Source organism: Doryrhamphus excisus, chromosome 5 (assembly GCF_030265055.1).
Source record: "Doryrhamphus excisus isolate RoL2022-K1 chromosome 5, RoL_Dexc_1.0, whole genome shotgun sequence".
Lineage (NCBI taxonomy): Eukaryota > Metazoa > Chordata > Actinopteri > Syngnathiformes > Syngnathidae > Doryrhamphus > Doryrhamphus excisus.
Window position 1 is genome coordinate 21,357,545 of NC_080470.1, and position 19,448 is coordinate 21,376,992.

A 19,448-nucleotide genomic window follows, 5' to 3' on the forward strand; every position below is an offset into this window, starting at 1 on the left:
AATAACTATTCAGGCTGCACGGCGGCCGAGTAGTTAGCGCGCAGGCCTCACAGCTAGGATACCTTTTACGAGACGTTTGCATGTTCTCCCTGTGCTTGTGTGGGTTTTCTCCGGGTATTCCGGTTTCCTCCTACATTCCAAAAACATGCTAGGTTAATTAGCGACTCCAAATTGTCCATAGGTATGAATGTGAGTGTGAATGGTTGTTTGTCTATATGTGCCCTGTGATTGGCTGGCCACCAGTGCAGGGTGTACACCCTGCCCGAAGACAGCTGGGATAGGCTACAGCACCCCCCACAACCCTCATGAGGATAAGCTGTAGAAAATGAATGAATGAACTAACTATTCTGCAGCCAGCTCAATACCAGGCACCTCGTTTATAAAACGTGCTTACACACAAAACGGGCAAAGGTTGGGATTTATAAAATAAACTTAGCGTGAGAATGTGCGCACCGGGATGCCAACCACAAAGTTGGCGTACACACCTTTTGGAGATGTGGCGATAAGGTCACATATTAGAAGTGTGAAGTGAAATCATATGGTAGAAATAAACACGCAATGGAAGCCAATTCTTTGTCAACATAACTACGACATCCTGCTTCCACCTTGAAATGAAACTGATTTTGCTGAGCTTATATTATCTCAAATGTGCTATCAATTAGCAAAAATGTACAAAACATGCTCACAAAAAAATAGAAATGTATTCTTTGACATCCGACTGCTTATTTTTTTACTTCTATTACGGTGCGCCCCATTCCGCTGACGCTGGTGACTCGCTCATCTTTCTCTTGTTCTCCCACTGCTATGTCCTCCATGATGATGTTTTTATGGCCTCCAGATATCCAACTAAGATGTCCACCTCAATTTCAGTGAAGTTCTGCTTTTTCGTCTTTGGCTTCTGAGCGGCCATGATTCAGAAGGAGCTAGCGAAATGCAAGCAAGGCTGATTAAATATGGCCGCAACATTCATGAGGTACTAAGCATGGACCTTTCATGGTAAAATCGGGGTGTGTCCAGTGCGGGATGAGAGGTGGATCTACCTGCACAAACTTGTAGATGGAGGGAAACTTTCTAAAGGGAAAATTGCGTGCAGGCGTGCATATGCTACGGTTTTATGAATCTGAATATTTGTAGGCAAACACCTACACATTTTCAGCTTTTGGGCATTCGCACACTTTTGGTATGATTTCTACATCATGTTTTCTAAATGAGGTCCCTGGAGCTGACGCACGGAACTGTGTCTCAGACTAAATGGTTATGACCTGGGGTGTTCCCCAGGGTTCAATCCCGGGACCCCTATTGTACATAGTACATATTGTTCCTTTAGGCCGGCTCATTCACGTGTCCTACCACAACTATGCAGACCACACTCAGCTCTACGTGTCACTGAAGGCCGATGAACATGGCTCTGCACGTTTACTTTGTCACCGCTTCAAACAGATCAGTGTGTGGATGCAAAACAACTTTCTCCAGCTCAACTCAGACAAAACTGAAATTGTTGTCTTTGGCCCACAGAAACATAGACAAAGTGTTATCAGTCACCTTGAGACTCTTTCTCTAAAACTTCATCATCATTTGAGAAATCTAGCGTAACAATGGACTCAGATCTCAACTTTAACAGCTCCATGAAATCAATCATCAGCTTTTTATCTGCTAAAAAAAACATTGGCAGAATCAAGGGAAAAAGTGCTGTAGGCAGGTTTAGAGAGACTGATCCATGTTTTTGTCTCTAGCAGGCTGGACTACTGTAACGGCTCTTCTCATCTAAACCAGCTGTATGAGCACATTAGTCCAGTACTCGGGTCTCTGCATTGGCCGCTCTGCTTGTGTACAAGTCTCTTCATGTCTCGGTGGCCAAAGTACATCTCTGACATTTTAGAGCCAGCTCTGAGAAGCTCAGGTAGTGGTCTCCTGAGTGGTATCCAGAGTCAGGACTAAACAATTTGCCTTTCAATTTTATACTGCCAAAATCTGGTTTCAGATTTCAGTTTCAGTCTTCCAGTAGAGTTCCAATCTAATCGACTCTCCGTGTCACTACTCTAGAATTGTCATGCTAAGAGCTGCGTGGAATATAATTATTAAAAGTTTTGGATGTTTGTTGAGGAGTTTGCTCACGTGTGGTTTATGGTTGCCAAAACCAAAATACTGCCTGCAAAACAGACCCAAATGATGGGATGTTGAATCCCGGCAGAGCCTCGGTTCACGCTGCTAACAGGGAAGCCATTTGCAAGCTACAGTACACCTCTTCAAGTTAGACTTTTGCTACTTAACAGCATTTCTTGTTGTTTTCAAGAAAGCTGGTGTCCGGTCATGACCTGGGAGTCCTACAAGTCATATAGGCTGCTACGCCTCAATGCATCAACACTGCCCCGTGCAGAGATTCAAACATGGACGCAGAGCAGAAAAACATTATTTCAACTTTCAAGTTGAGCATGGACACACAAACGTTCCCATTTCTGTTTGGGTTCCATAGGGTCTTTGTCAGTGCTGGGAGATTGGAATGTTTCCACTTGAATGGGAGCCTTTCTGCTATTCAATCCAATTACACACATACTAATGCTACTACAATGACACATGTGCTAATGCTAAGACAATGCTGTACATACTAATGCTAATGATAAGACAGATGCTAATGATAAGACAATTACATGCTAATGCTAATACTAAACTATCTTAATGCTAAGACAATTAGATACATGCTAATAAATGCTCAGACAATTAAATACCTGCTAATGCTAATACTAAAATATCTTAATGCGAAGACAATTAGATACATGCTATTGCTAATATTAAAATATCTTAATGCTAAGACAATTAGATACATGCTCATGATAAAACAAAACATGCTCATGCTAAGACAATTCGATACATGCTAATGTTAAAACTAATAAATGCTAACACAATTAAATACATGCTAATGCTAATACTAAAATATCTTAATGTGAAGACAATTAGATACATGCTTTTGCTAATATTAAAATATCTTAATGCTAAGACAATTAGATAATGATAACACTAAAACATGCTCATGTTAAGACAATTAGATACATGCTAATGCAAATACTAATATGTACTAAGACAATGAGATACATGGTAATGCTAATATTAATACATGCTAATGCTAAAACATGCTAATGCTAAGACAATAAGATACATGCTAATGTCAATATTAATACATGCTAAAACAATGAGATACATGGTAATACTAATATTAATACATGCTAATGCTAATACATGCTAATGCTAAGACAATTAGATACATGCTAATATCAATATTAATGCATGCTAAGACAATGAGATACATAGAATGCTAATATTAATACATGCTAATGCTAATGCTAAGAATGCATTGCATGCAACTGAAGGATGAGTACCCCGGGGTTTCAAATGATGTGTTTGCAAAGTGTGTGTCCTCTAACTCACCAGGCTTGCCCTCCCAGGCGAGGCCCAGCACTCCGCTGTAGTCTCGGTTGGTGAGCAGGTAGGACAGGCAGAAGTTGCCCCAGTTGTTTTCCGAGTAGAGACTCAGAAGCTTCTCTGGTCCGATGTAGAGAGGATGCAGAGGATCCTTTTTGTTCTCCTCTGTCATCACCTGGCCAGGACAGGAAGAACTACATATGAGATTGTAGCGTTGAGCCATTATGCGTTACGGATACGGAAGTTTAGCTCATACAGTGAGGGCTTTCACTTGAAAGTGGATCAGCTTGATGCCATCGAACTCCACTTTGTCGTATATGTCATTAACAGCACGCATGTATGACGCCACCTGGGAACACAAACACATTCAGTGTGGTGGTTGTGGTTAGGGTGTTTTTCAGTGTGCTGGTTAAGGTGTTTTCCAGTGTGGTGGTTAGGGTCAAGGTGTTTTTCGGTGTGGTGGTTAGGGTGTTTTCCAGTGTGGTGGTTTGGGATTAGAGTGTTTTTCAGAGTGCTGGTTAAGGTGTTTTTCAGAGTGGTTAGGGTTTGGGTGTTTTTTCCAGTGTTGTTGTTAGGGTTAGAGTGTTTTTCAGTGTGGTGGTTTGGGGTTAGAGTGTTTTTCAGTGTGGTGGTTAAGGTGTTTTTCAGAGTGGTTAGGGTTTGGGGTGTTTTTCCAGTGTTGTTGTTAGGGTTAGAGTGTTTTTCAGTGTGCTGGTTAAGGTTAGGTGTTTTTCAGTGTGGTGGTTAAGGTGTTTTTCAGTGTGGTGGTTAGGGTCAAGGTGTTTTTCGGTGTGGTGGTTAGGGTGTTTTTCAGTGTGGTGGTTTGGGATTAGAGTGTTTTTCAGTGTGCTGGTTGAGGTGTTTTTCAGTGTGGTGGTTAGGTTTGGGGTGTTTTTCCAGTGTTGTTGTTAGGGTTAGAGTGTTTTTCAGTGTGCTGGTTAAGGTTAGGTGTTTTTCAGTGTGGTGGTTTGGGGTTAGAGTGTTTTTCAGTGTGCTGGTTAAGGTGTTTTTCAGAGTGGTGGTTAGGGTTTGGGTGTTTTTCCAGTGTTGTTGTTAGGGTTAAGGTGTTTTTCAGTGTGGTGGTTTGAGGTTAGGGTGTTTTTCAGTGTGGTGGTTAGGGATAGGGTGTTTTTCAGTGTGGTTGTTAGGGTGTTTTTCAGTGTGGTGGTTTGAGGTTAGGGTGTTTTTCAGTGTGGTTGTTAGGGTGTTTTTCAGTGTGGTGGTTTGAGGTTAGGGTGTTTTTCAGTGTGGTGGTTTGAGGTTAGGGTGTTTTTCAGTGTGGTGGTTAGGGATAGGGTGTTTTTCAGTGTGGTTGTTAGAGTGTTTTTCAGTGTGCTGGTTAAGGTGTTTTTCAGTGTGGTGGTTAGGGTTTGGGTGTTTTTCAGTGTGGTGGTTAGGGATAGGGTGTTTTTCAGTGTGGTTGTTAGAGTGTTTTTCAGTGTGCTGGTTAAGGTGTTTTTCAGTGTGGTGGTTAGGGTTTGGGTGTTTTTCCAGTGTTGTTGTTACGGTTAGAGTGTTTTTCAGTGTGGTGGTTTGGGGTTAGAGTGTTTTTCAGTGTGGTGGTTAAGGTGTTTTTCAGAATGGTGGTTAGGGTTTGGGTGTTTTTCCAGTGTTGTTGTTAGGGTTAAGGTGTTTTTCAGTGTGGTGATTTGGGGTTAGGGTGCTTTTCAGTGTGGTGGTTAGGGTTAGGGAGTTTTTCAGTGTGGTAGTTAGGGTGTTTTTCAGTGTGGTGGTTAGGGTTTGGGTGTTTTTCAATGTGGTGGTTAGGGTGTTTTTCCAGTGTTGTTGTTAGGGTTAGAGTGTTATTCAGTGTGCTGGTTAAGGTTAGGGTGTTTTTCTGTGTGGTGGTTAGGGTTTGGGTGTTTTTCAATGTGGTGGTTAGGGTGTTTTTCCAGGGTTGTTGTTAGGGTTACAGTGTTTTTCAGTGTGCTGGTTAAGGTTAGGGTGTTTTTCAGTGTGGTGGTCACAAGCTCAAAGAGGCATGTGAAAAGCAGTCACGTGAAAGTCAGAGCGTATACTGCAGGAGATGGAACACACACAAACCCCAGCGGGGGGAGGGGTGGCGGTGGGGATTTCTTGGACTTTACCAGTAAATATTATAAATATACAAAGGAGACAGGGAAGCAGGTCAGCAGGTGATTGACAATAGCCCTTTGTCTATTTACAGCTAAAGATCATGTCACGGCATCACTTACATTATGTTTTTATACCACCTTGCAGGTCTGGCAGGAAGCCAGGGATAACAACATGTGTGTGTGTGTGTATGTGTGATTGCTTTATGCGGAAAAAATGCTGCAAAGTTAGCTGCATGATGTTTATTGTGAAAAGATCATGCATGTCACATCAGCAGCCCAACCAAGTGTGTTTCTATTTATATTCTATCTATTAGTGGAGGTGCTTGACCTGTCCAATTCACCACTATTGCCTTTCTCTTTCTATTTGGTATATTCAGTAACATCTCAGATGTCGAATACAGCACAGTCCATTAGTTAACATCAGGGCTAACGTGTCAGGACGTCAGAGGCTGGCTTACGGTCAGACACAATATCAGTGTCTTCATGCAAATAGGAAATGAGCTTCTTGGTAGTACGGTAATCACTTGCTACATCACAGTTCAAATAGCACCCCCAGTGTTTCAAATAATGAGTAAATAATGGCTGTTTGGTGGTTGACTCAGATATCGAGAGACAAGTCCTATTGTGGTCACTAGGCTTCAGCGACATGATGAGACATGAGGTTATATTACCCGACCTTCACACGTGCATGTAGACAGACTACCGGGCAATATGATGTAAACAAAGAATCATAGGAGTGTAAAAATAAGGGTGTTAGTTCATGTCTACATGGCTCCAATAATGCTAAAACCCGTGACTAAAAAGTCCTAAAGAGGTTTTTATTCCATTTATTAACATTGACTCATATCACAGAAATCCTGGTACAATTAATCAGGGTTTTACTGGTCGGGGGTACACTACATACTTCATCTGAACTACAGACATAGTACAGATGTTACTTCCCAAGGTCAATGCTGTGTGAAGGTCACCTGAGCAACAACTGCTTTCATGGACTTAAACTTCTTGAAGTAGAGGTGGTCGGCGGTGAGGTGCAGCAAGCAGGTGATCTTGGCCTCCTCTGCCGTTCTCCTCCCACGGCTTACTGCTGCCTCCTGCGGGACGGCGAGAGAAAGGGTCACATGGGAGGGAGGGGGGTCACGGTTGAGAACCGGCAGGAACACAACTGATGGGAAGAACATCTGCTCAGACCATTTGACAGAAACCCATGATTGGAAGTGATGCAGCCAGGCAGGCATGATAGGAATAAATGTCTCCACAATCTGTGTTGACAATGGACGCTGGGGACAACACCTCCCTTGATGAACAATAAGCCGGCGACCCAAAGAGAACATTAGCTGAATAGTCCAGACGAGGCGGATGTCTACTGGGAGACTTTTGTCAACACAGTCGAGCCATACTGTACAGATACTATACTTATGAATTACACCTGCACAAGCATGCTAACATGCTAACATGCTCATCCTGTTTCTTTTATTTGAGCCTGATGTTGTTATATATTCAACACATTTTATGAGGACATATACAAGCTTGGGCTGCACAGCGGTGACCGAGTGGTTAGCATGAAGGCCTCAGTTCAATTCCACCCTTGGCCATCTCTGTGTGGAGTTTTCATGTTCTCCCCGTGCATGCGTGAGTTTTCTCCGGGTACTCCGGTTTCCTCCCACATTCCAAAATCATGCTAGGTTAATTGGCGACTCTAAATTGTCCATAGGTATGAATGTGAGTGTGAATGGTTGTTTGTCTATATGTGTCCTGTGATTGACTGGCCACCAGTCCAGGGTGTACCCCGCCTCTCGCCCGAAGACAGCTGGGATAGGCTCCAGCACCACCCGCGACCCTCATGAAGATAAGCGGTAGAAAATGAATGAATGAATATACAAGCTCATCAAAACTAGGCAATAATCCATCCATCCGTCCATCTTCTATCGCTTATCGGGGTCGGATCGCGAGAGCAGCCGAAACAGGGAGGCCCAGACTTCCCTCTCCTCTTCCCTCTCGTTTCCAGTGTATGAGCTATATACCTGTATAAAGTGTGTGATGGACACAGTGGACTTCCCTACCTCATGGAGTTTTAGGCTTTGGGCAAGTACATTTAGATGTTCAACACCACAGAATCCAGGTGCAAGTCCAGTTTGTCTCGTTGGGAGGACTGCGGGAAAACCAACACACCTCATTAGAATGCTAACCTCTGTCTTCAATCTTTATTCATCATTCATGGACAATCAATACATACTTCTTATTGTTTTTTTTATTTCCCTACTTACCCATGGACCAAGAAGAATGCTGACAACCATCACAGTGTCAGATATCATTTATCATGAACCCATTAATTTGTTATCACTTAATGAAAACCACCTTGTCTGATATCATTTATCCTGAATCCATTCATTTGTTATCATTTAATGAAAACCACCATGTTTGATATCACTTATTCTGAATCCATTCATTTGTTACCATTTAAGGACAACCACAATGTCGGATATCATTTATCCTGAAACCATTCATTTGTTACCATTTAAGGAAAACCACCATGTTAGATATCACTTATTCTGAATCCATTCATTTGTTACCATTTAATGAAAACACCATGTCTTATACCATTTATCCTAAATCCATTCATTTGTTACCATTTAAGGAAAACCACCATGTCTGATATCATTTATCCTGAATCTATTCATTTGTTACCATTTAAGGAAAACCAGCGTCTGATATCATTTATGCCGAAACTATTAATTTGTTACCATTCAATGAAAACTGGTGTCTGATATAATTTATCCTGTACCCATTCATTGATTACCATTTAATGAAAACCACCGTGTCTGATATCATAATCCTGAACCATTTATCATTTATCCTGAATCTATTCATTTGTTACTATTTCATGAAAACCAGCGTCTGATATCATTTATGCCGAAACTATTAATTTGTTACCATTTAATGAAAACCGGTGTCTGATATCATTTATCCTGTACCCATTCATTTATTACCATTTAAGGAAAACCACCATGTTTGATATCACTTATTCGAATCCATTCATTTGTTGCCATTTAATGAAAACGCCCATGTCTGATATCACTTATCCTGAATCCATTAATTGTTACCATTTAAGGAACACCACCATGTCTGTGATAATTTATCCTGAATCCATTCATTTGTTACCATTTAAGGAAAACCACCACGTCTGATATCATTTATCCTGAATCCATTCATTTGTTACCATTTAAGAAAAACCACCATGTCTGATATCATTTATCCTGAATCTATTCATTTGTTACTATTTCATGAAAACCAGCGTCTGATATCATTTATGCCGAAACAATTAATTTGTTACCATTTATTGAAAACCGGTGTCTGATATCATTTATACTGTACCCATTCATTTATTACCATTGAATGAAAACCACCGTGTCTGATATCATAATCCTGAACCTATTGATTTGTTACTGCCGGTACAGTCACTGATGATACAGTCAGTGTTCATCTGACTCTCCGGTGTTAATGTTAGTGCGGTATCATAAGTGTAGTATTCCATGTAATGGTAATGATATTGGTTTTATTTAAACAGTATTGACCCCTGGGGAACTCCGTATGTAATATATGAACTTGCAAATGTGTGTTCTCCTAGCTTTACGTATTGCTTCCTGTCAGCTAAGTAGCTTTCGACCCAGTTCAGAACTAATCCTCTTATTCCGTACCTTTCTAATGTAGTTATTAGGATGTCATGATTGATTGTATCAAATGCTTTTGTCAGATCCATGAATACTGCGGCTGCACACTTCCTATGATTTATAGCGTTAGTGAGGTAGAAAATGTTAGCTCTGTATCCATAATGACTTTCTGATAGTAATTTGTTCACATTAATACATTTATCCAGGTAAAGTAGGTAGAGGAACAGTAGGAGAAGTCAAATAAATAAGAGTAAGTATGGAATAAGCTGTACTCTGCATAAAGTAAACCATAGCACAGTTAACGTCTGCAAGCTGGTTTTGAACAAACAGAGAAGCTTCCATTGTAATGTAGGCCAAGGTCACTACCAGGGGGGAGACCAATCAAGGTGTTTTATCCTCCTGGAGTCATAAATATGGGTCGTGTTTGATGCAGGTGCGGCCAAGAATTAGCTGAAGAGCTCCTGGAGACAGAGACGTGCTTGTATTGTGGTTGTGGTAGCTATAAACCTACTTTATCTCCTTATCTGTAAGTCCAATATAGACATCAATGTTTTCCTTTGGCGCTTGCACATTGTGCCCATGCAAGCTTAACAATAGTTTTGGGACACTTGGCCGGGGAAAGTGAAAACACAGGAAGTGAAAATATTTTTTTGCAGCAATAACAGCTGCCACTCCCCAGGGAAGACTTAGTTCAAGTGTGGCAGAACCACCTTCATCAAGTCCATGATGTATTCCTCACAAATCCTAAAAATCTCTCCGCCTGCATTTGCAAGAGTCACATGACTATACAATGTAATTGTCAAGCCTATCAAAAGAAAAGAGCACTTCTTTTCTTTCTTTTTCACTGCATTTTTTCCCATCATTCACAATCCTTTGTGAAACAGGAACACATATTACATTCCCCATCTGTGCCTTCTAAAGATATGAAAAAGGGGGCATAACAATGCATGCAATGGGACACACCTACTTCGAACATAAAGCCCCCCCCCCCCCAAAAAAAAATGATATAATGTCAAACTTGCAGTATTTGCTTTTATATAACAACATACAGATAGGAAGTCCCTTGCTCCATTGCGCTTCAGCTTTCACACACAGTTTTCTTTTTTTGGTGCATCTTAGTGCTTTTTTTTTTAGACATTTTTTGCAGTGTATGAACGTTGTTACAGGCCGAGCCTGGCCATTCAAGAAGAATTGCAATGTGGGAAGTTGAGTGTTGTAGTCTTCTGCGTCCTGATTTGGCTGTAGACCACCAGCTGTTGGGGTCCCGGCCATACATGGCTACCAAACTAGCTAACCGCCAATACTGTAAAGAATAGAAGGGACAGAAGAAGCCAACCGAAATGCTCTGCACCCAAATGGCAGAAGAAGCTGGACCTCCACATATGCCGAAGGAAGGCAAGCCACACAAATCCTCGACTCATGACGTGAAGGAATAAAAAACCATGCTTCAACAAGGACACAAAAATGCTACAGCCGAACTGTGAAGATGCACGGTAAGAGGAGCTAATTAAAATTCAACTTTAAGAGTATTTCAACAAGAGAAATGTGAGAAAATGTTAATAACTGTCTGAAAAAAATATTTTACTGCCTTAAAACACAAAATGATTGTATAAAAATGATGCTGGCTACTTTACAACTGCAGGCTAAGTACTGCAAGCTGTATTGGGAACCCACGCCCTGCGATAAATGAGGGAACACTGTACTTCCACAAAGGTATAGTAGGTGTGAACCATTATGTACATATTTAGCTGCCGCATGCTAGCTGTTTTTCTCTCTTTAGAAAACACGGAAAAGGGAATGACACAAGTAGAAATAAAAGAGTGCACTTTTCCTTTCAAAGAGAAACAGTCAATCCAAAAGCAAATATGAGCACTGGCGGACTTTCAACACAGAGCAGACAGATTTGGAAATATGGCGTTCCCAAAGGGGCTTTCTGGAGAAATCAGCGGGATAGGTCTGACTTTGGGACGGTTGAAATAATGCTGGCCCACAGGGGAGCCGTTGCATTGGTGCAGCTCCATCAGTGGCGAGTCCAAGTCAGCCAAGAGTGCATCAGGTGGAGACATTAAGGCATCGTCTGGCAGCCAATCCTCCACGTTGTGTTGAGTCACATGACCTGGGATGACTTTTACGTTGTTTGCAGTCATAAGGGAAAACAAGCAGGTGATGTTGTGTCGGCTAACAACAAAGCTTGCCAAGGAGGCGTTCCCGTCCTGCCAACGCATCTTTGCAGCCCGGTAGAGTCACAACACACCATGGGGTCACACCACACCACAAAACTCTCATGCAGCCAATCACAAAGCTGCATTTTGTGCCATACGTCACACAAGTGGAAGGAGGCGGGGTTGTGGGGGAGATGACATTTAGGCCCCGAGCTAAGCGCTCATCTTTTGGCCTTGTTTGTACGCCGATCAACTTGGTGCACACAGCAATCCACTCAATAGCAGGCGCCTCGGATGCATGCTAAGCTTTGCAGACTGCATGGTGACTCTACACCACACTAATCAAAGTTTGGAAACAACGGGATGATTTCTCAATCCCTGCCTTGTGCAAAGCCGCTGACCAGCGATTCTGAAAACATTACAGGATGATTCATGGCCACTTTGACGCAATATTAAAACGACTTTTGGACATCCACGTCCACATTCAGGCCCCAGAGGCCGACTGAAAATGTCCGACTTAGCAAAAAAGATGACAAAATAGCCGTGCAGTATTCCCAGACATTTTTGAAATATTCATATCTTACTGTCACATGGACCAACATATACACACTACAATATTACAGTATGTCTCATCCACAGTCTAGTCATATTTAAGTTGTTTTAAAGTCGTAGTTAAGTGGTAGTTAAGTCGTATTAAAGTCATATTAAAGTCCTATAAAAGTTATATTAAAGTCCTATAAAAGTCATGTTAAAGTCATATTAACGTCATATTAGTCTTATTAAAGTAATATGAATGTTGTATTAAAGTCATATTAAAGTCGTATTAAAGTGATATGAAAGTGGGATTAAAGTAATATTCAAGTCATGTTAAAGTCATATTTAAGTCATACTCATGTAAGATTAAAGTAATATTAAAGTCACCTTAAAGTCGTATTAAATTCATATTAAAGTTGTATTTAAGTCGTATTAAGGTCCCATAAAAGTCATAATAAAGTCATAATAAAGTCATAATAAAGTCATAATAAAGTCATATTAGTCGTGTTGAAGTTGTGTTGCAGTCGTGTTGAAGTTGTGTTGAAGTCGTGTTAAAGTCGTGTTAAAGTTGTATTAAAGTCATATTAAAGTCTTATTAAAGTCGTATTAAAGTTATATGAAAGTTGTATTAAAGTTGTATTAAAGTCATATGAAAGTCGGAATACATTTTTTAATGCGCAATTAACGTGTGCTCCTCCTGTTTGACCCTCGGCCCCCACCGTAGTTTGGTTGAAGCACGGTAACTCTGTAGCCACAAGCTGGAACAAATATTGATGGGAAATGGAGAAAGAAAAGAGTATTTAGTTTGGTAAAGTTAGCTTCAAAGACCTGGCAGATGGCTCTTGTAGCAAGACCAAAGTTATTTGGATCTACTGTCGCTGTGTTTGACTTCTCACGGATTCCATGGCCTGCCAGAGACTGGAGCAGTGCAGGTATTGTTTTTATTGTCATATACAGTGCTACCTTGGCATAAGAGTGGCCCAACTAACCAGTGCTTTTCACTGATGATTTTGGCATCGAACTGCCAGCTAAATTGGACTTCCAGCTGCTATTGACGGGCTGTCAATGTGATGACCGTGGCTGAAGTCCAGTGTTTTGCTAGCGTTAGCCATTTAGCATGGAACTACCACAATGATGCACATTAGCACTCAAAGTCATCAAATCTTACCTTTATGCATTCCCACATTGTATCAGCATTCGGGAGCAAGTATGAGGTGAAAGAAAAAGGGGGAAAATACATCCAAATACATCTATACAGCCCTCTTTGCATCGAAGAACGTAGGATGGTGTGTTCAATGACCCTCAAAAAAGTAGGACAAATCGCATTATACATTCAAAAACTGTGGAAATAGTTAGAGTATTATATTAAAATAATACTTAATGTAATAATAATGATGAATTTCTATGTATTTTAATGTGTTTTAAAAGAGACAATGAAATGAGAAATGAAATTAGGTTTGCAATTTGGATGAAATCTTTTATGACTATTGCTCTTATGTTTTAGGTATTTTCATTTGTACATTTCATGAAGGAAAGGTGCATTGAGGCAATTCTTTAATAATAATAATCCTTTCTGAATGTTCCTAAATAGGCTTTTTACTCATAAACATTTAGAATTTAAAAGCTGTATCATAAATAAACAAATCTTATTTTGAGCTGACACAAATAAACAAAAACATCTTTGTGTGAGAGGTCTCACTTGCTCACATTTGGAATTTGCCACTGAATTTGCTTGTGGGCGGGGTTTAAGAGCTAATAATAAAGAAAAATAGTAATACAAAAATATGCTTACTGTATTGTTTTAAATAATGGCCCAAAGTTTGAAATTTATATCCATTTACATACAATTTGATGGAATTGTTGTTGTAGTTGCACATCGAATCGTTTATCAACTAGCCCTAAGTGGAAGTCATGGAGCAAAAGGGAGGGTCCATACAGGGAGGGCGTTGCTAATAAACTTTTCCCACCGCAATCAGTGGCTCTACCAGTGTTTCTTACATACTGGTAGTCCCCCAAAACAGATGAGACTTTACCCATGCTATAGAAAACCTAAGGCTAAAATGCTAAAGCTAAATAGCATTGAGAGACGTCTTGAAGTAACCCCTTTTCCTTAGAAACTCCTATACGGTTTTTCAACTCCTAGAAAGTTGGGTTCGCAGCTAGTGGCACAAACTGGAAGTATATAATATTGTGCTATTGATCATAAAAAGTCGTATATTTGAACAATATTTCATAATCAACATGAGCTTAATCCTGGGGGGGTGAAATGATGCAAATGATGAAATGATGAGTCCAAAGTGTATGTTTGTGGTAGAGCCACCAATCATTTCAGATCTACAGCAACTCTAAATCCAACCCCCTGGGGCCGCACCGGGGTCCCACATCCGAGGGTGACGCCATGCCTCTCCAGGGACATTCAAGCTTTTGTTCAGCTCCCAGACCACGTCCACAGGAAGTGGAAGAACAGGTCCTACCAGACGAGAATGTCCACTGGCTGTGCGCCCGTCCACAGATGGGGAGCGTCCATTGTTGTGTGGAAACACCGTGTGCCACATTCTTCACCCTTTCCTGCAAGATAATTGGGCGTTCTCTCGTGTTTGGCTGTGGCGTTCAGAGGGGGCGGAACAAGGCCACACTCCAGGTTCAACATGTGGAGAGAATTTTGGTGAACACGCCTGCTGCCACACATGCTTGTAGATTTATAGCCACACACATCTTATGCTCCTCAGTAGCACACCATCTTGTCTAGCTTTAGGGTGTGTGACCACTCTGGTCTAGTTTGTTGGTACTATACCTTTAAGGGCATGAGGATCAGAACCAGGTGGTTTTGATTTGACCTATGTACGTTTGCTCAGTGCAGAGGAGTTGCCCAGTACGGCTTTGGACCTGATAAACAGCTGCCAGACTCATGCACGTTTCTAGCTATTATGGGTTTATAATGGGTTTATTATGGTTTTATTCTGGTTTAATTATGGTTTAATATGATTATTATGGGCTATTGTGAGTTTATTATGGTTTAATATGGTTTTATTATGGTTTAATTTTGTTATTATGGTCTATTATGGGTTTATTATGGGTTTATCATGGGTTTATTATGGTTACTATGGTCTATTATGGTCTATTGTGGGTTTATCATGGTCATTGTGGTTTATTATAGTTATTATGGTCTATTATGGTTTATTATGGGTTTCTAATGGTTAAGTTTATCATGGTCATTATGGTTTATTATGGGTTTATTATGGTTATTATAGTTTATTGTGGTCTATAACGGGGTTGGTATGGTCTATTATGGTCTATTGTGGGTTTATCATGGTCATTATGGTTTATTATGGGTTTATTATGGTTATTATGGTCTATTATGGGTTTATTGTGGGTTTATTATGGTTAGTATGGTCTATTATGGGTTTATTATGGATATATCATGGGTTTATTGTGGTTATTATAGTTTATTGTGGTCTATAATGGAGTTGTTATGGTCTATTATGGTCTATTGTGGGTTATCATGGTCATTATGGTTTATTATGGGTTTATTGAGGTTATTATGGTCTATTATGGGTTTATTGTGGGTTTATTATGGTTAGTATAGTCTATTATGGGTTTATTATGGTTATTATGTTTATTATGGTCTATTATGGGGTTGTTATGGTCTATTATGGTCTATTGTGGGTTATCATGGTCATTATGGTTTATTATGGGTTTATTGAGGTTATTATGGTCTATTATGGGTTTATTGTGGGTTTATTATGGTTATAATGGTCTATTATGGGTTAGCGTGGGTTTATCGTGTTTTTATTGTCACGCCCTGTGTGGGTTCGTGCGTGACAGTTTGTTTATGTTCCCTGTCTGGGCTTTGGTTTCCCTTTTGAACACTCTGGTTTTGTATTGGACTTCCTCTTTTGCCCCGTCTGCCTTAGTTGCCATGGTTACCCACACCTGTCCCTAATTTGTCACCTCTATTTAGTTCAGGTGTGTGCCTCTCCTTTTGTTGGATCATTATCGTTTGTCTGTTTGCTACCTGAGTTGCTTTTCACTGCTGCTGCAATTACTGCACGCAATAAATATTATTTACCTGCTATTGGTCCTGCTCTCTGCATCCTGGGGTCGAACTTTAAAGCTCTCAAGCCGAACCCTGACATCTATCATGTTATTATGGTTTATTATGGTCTATTATGGGGTTGTTGTGGTCTATTATGTATGGTCTATTCTTATTAGTATGTGTTTATCATGTTTTTATCATGTTGTTATGGTTTATTATGGTCTATTATGGGGTTGTTATGGTCATTGTGGTTTATTATAGTTATTATGGTCTATTATGGGTTTATTATGGTTTATTTATGGTTTTTACACGTCATCATATCAAAATCCGTCTTTGGGATCAGACATGCGGGTTTATGGGATTGCTATTGAATGAGTTGATGAGCTGACAGAAGCCATGTGGTGTTCCAGTGAAGCAGCGCTAGCAAGCAGCGCTAACAACAAAATTACAGGGGTGCCCACATTTCTGGACCTGTTTCAGTTGAAGTGTGTTCAATTCTTATGTGCAGCGCTACTGTGTCCAGTCGTTATGGGATGTATCACAATGAAATAATCCATTACATTGTCTGGATGTGGTTGGTGCTCCCCCAGCACTAACCATGATTTGCTCAGTGTTATGATGGAAATTCACATGGGAGCACACAAGGTGGAATATGGTAGGGGTGCAATCAGTCCGTCCAATTAGTCACCACTTTCATGCTGCTGCAACGTGTTCCCTCACCCATGTCATCTTCACGATAGATGATGGAGTGGTGATGGATGATGTTGTATCTGTGGGCCGCTTCCACGTGATAAGTGGCGTTGAGCGTGCGGATGGTTCCTTCAAACTGGCCCTGTAACACCGATCCATGACACGTTGAACCGTCTTCCCCTGCAAGAACACCAAGACAGAGACAACCACGTCAGCCTGAGTGAATCCTTCTGAAGGCTTCACACGCTCACCTTCCAGGGTGCCTGAATATAAGTGCGAGAGGTCGGGCGCCGCGCCGCCATCTTCACTGATCACCTCAAAGTCGCTGGAGAACTCCTGGGAGGCTCGTCTCAGGCGCAAGCGGAATGTTCTACAGGAAACACCGACACACGTAAGCTGTTACGCTTTCTCAAACATTGCTGTTGAAATCACTTCCTGGGTCAGGCTGTCACCTTCCAAAACCTTGATGACCGTGCAGGCAGTCATGCATAAAGACTTTAGACACCCTTTTACTAAGCATCACTAGTTCATGAGGAACCATCCTACCTAACACAGACTACTACTCATCACTTCCTCACTAACTACTCTACTCGTTATTTCCTCATTAATTCCTCAGTAACTACTCTACTCATTATTTCCTCATTAATTCCTCTGTAACTACTCTACTCGTTAAATCCTCATTAGTTCCTCGGTAACTACTCTACTTGTTAGTTCCTCATTAATTCCTCGTTAACTACTCTAATTGTTAGTTCCTCATTAGTTCCTCGGTAACTACTCTACTCGTTAGTTCCACATTAATTCCTCAGGAACTACTCTAATCGTTAGTTCCTCACTAACTACTCTACTCATTAGTTCCTCGGTAACTACTCTACTCATTAGTTCATCACTAATTCCTCAGTAATTACTCATTAGTTCCTCAGTAACACCTCTACTTAGTTCCTCACTAACTACTCTACCCTAGTTCTTCATTAGTTCCTGGTAACTACTCTACTCATTACTTCCTCACTAACTACTCTACTCATTAGTTCCACAGTAACTACTCTACTCATTACTTCTTCACTAGTTCCTCAGTAACTACTCTACTTATTAGTTCCTCACTAACAATTCTACTCGTTAGTTCCTCATTAGTTCCTGGTAACTACTCTACTCATTACTTCATCACTAACTACGCTACTCATTACTTCCTCATTAATTCCTCAGTAACTACTCTACTCATTAGTTCCTCATTAGTTCCTCAGTAACTACTATACTTATTAGTTCCTCACTAACTACTCTACTCGTTAGTTCCTCTTTAGTTCCTGGCAACTACTCTACTCATTAGTTCCTCAGTAACTACTCTACTCATTAGTTTGTCAGTAACTACTCTACTCATTACTTCCTGACTAACTACTCTACTCATTAGTTCCTCTGTAACTACTCTACTCGTCACTTCCTCACCAACTACTCTACTCATTAGTTCCTCACTTCCGCTTTATCTGTGGCATGGCAAAAAAATATGCTTTTGATGTGTCATCTTTGAAACTTCACATGATTGACTTTGCAGCTTCCCCGTTTCTACAGACAAAGCGGTAGTGTGGGCGTATTAGGTGACATTGGACCATGGTCACAGCAAGTCCACACCTGTGAAAAGCAGTAAAGTCCAAGTCCAGCGTGCGTCTCTGAGGTTGTGCGGCTCTCCGGGCTCGTAGGTGCTTCCTGTGGAGATCCTCCTTGTCGTATGCGATCCCCTCATAGTGACTTATGTACGGGCTGATCAATCCTGCAGTGCCTTACGGTAGAGGAAGACAGCAGCTTGGTATCAAACATTCTACCTTTGCAGAGCAAAGGAAATGCTGCAGTTGACTGCTACAGATGAGCCAAGTTAATGCCTACGGTGATTGTACTACAGTAGTACGGTGACATTGTACTACAGTAGTAAGGGGATGGTGATTGTACTACAGTAGTACTGTGACATTGTACTACAGTAGTATGGGGATGGTGACATTGTACTACAGTAGTACAGGGATGGTGATTGCACTACAGTAGTACGGTGGCATTGTACTACTGTAGTACAAACATTGTGATTGCACTACAGTAGTACGGCGACCTTGTACTACAGTAGCACGTGATGGTGATTGTACTACAGTAGTACTGTGACATTGTACTACAGTAGTATGGGGATGGTGACATTGTACTACAGTAGTACAGGGATGGTGATTGCACTACAGTAGTACGGTGGCATTGTACTACAGTAGTACAAACATTGTGATTGCACTACAGTAGTACGGCGACCTTGTACGACAGTAGCATGTGATGGTGATTGTACTACAGTAGTACTGTGACATTGTACTACAATAGTACGGGGATGGTGACATTGTACTACAGTAGTACAGGGATGGTGATTGCACTACAGTAGTACGGTGGCATTGTACTACTGTAGTACAAACATTGTGATTGCACTACAGTAGTACGGCGACCTTGTACTACAGTAGCACGTGATGGTGATTGTACTACAGTAGTACGGTGACATTGTACTACAGTAGTATGGGGATGGTGACATTGTACTACAGTAGTACAGGGATGGTGATTGCACTACAGTAGTACGGTGGCATTGTACTACAGTAGTACAAACATTGTGATTGCACTACAGTAGTACGGCGACCTTGTACGACAGTAGCACGTGATGGTGATTGTACTACAGTACTACGGTGACATTGTAGTACTGTATGTAAATGCCAAAATTGTGGTGTAGATTGTCAACTTTGACAGAAAGAGAGGCTAACCAGGGGCGGATGTTAACCGAGGTACTACATAGTAGTAAACAGTAGTACATGTCATGTTTACTATTTAGCCTGAGGTCCATCTTATTTTTATTGATTTGATTTTC

The 19,448-nt window shown here is 40.9% G+C and overlaps 1 protein-coding gene across 2 annotated transcripts in view; it reads right to left on the reverse strand.

The window, feature by feature from the left end:
- si:ch1073-396h14.1 (disintegrin and metalloproteinase domain-containing protein 10) overlaps positions 1 to 19,448 on the reverse strand; it is a 38,708-nt gene that overhangs the window by 16,805 nt on the left and 2,455 nt on the right. For both annotated transcript variants that reach the window (XM_058074213.1, XM_058074212.1), the window contains exons 2-8: positions 18,203 to 18,350; positions 16,834 to 16,952; positions 16,613 to 16,762; positions 7,553 to 7,641; positions 6,461 to 6,583; positions 3,674 to 3,766; positions 3,424 to 3,592 (exon numbers count right to left, since the gene is read on the reverse strand). In XM_058074213.1, the coding sequence (XP_057930196.1) occupies positions 3,424 to 3,592; positions 3,674 to 3,766; positions 6,461 to 6,583; positions 7,553 to 7,641; positions 16,613 to 16,762; positions 16,834 to 16,952; positions 18,203 to 18,350 (891 nt within the window). The remainder of the gene's footprint in view (positions 1 to 3,423; positions 3,593 to 3,673; positions 3,767 to 6,460; positions 6,584 to 7,552; positions 7,642 to 16,612; positions 16,763 to 16,833; positions 16,953 to 18,202; positions 18,351 to 19,448) is intronic.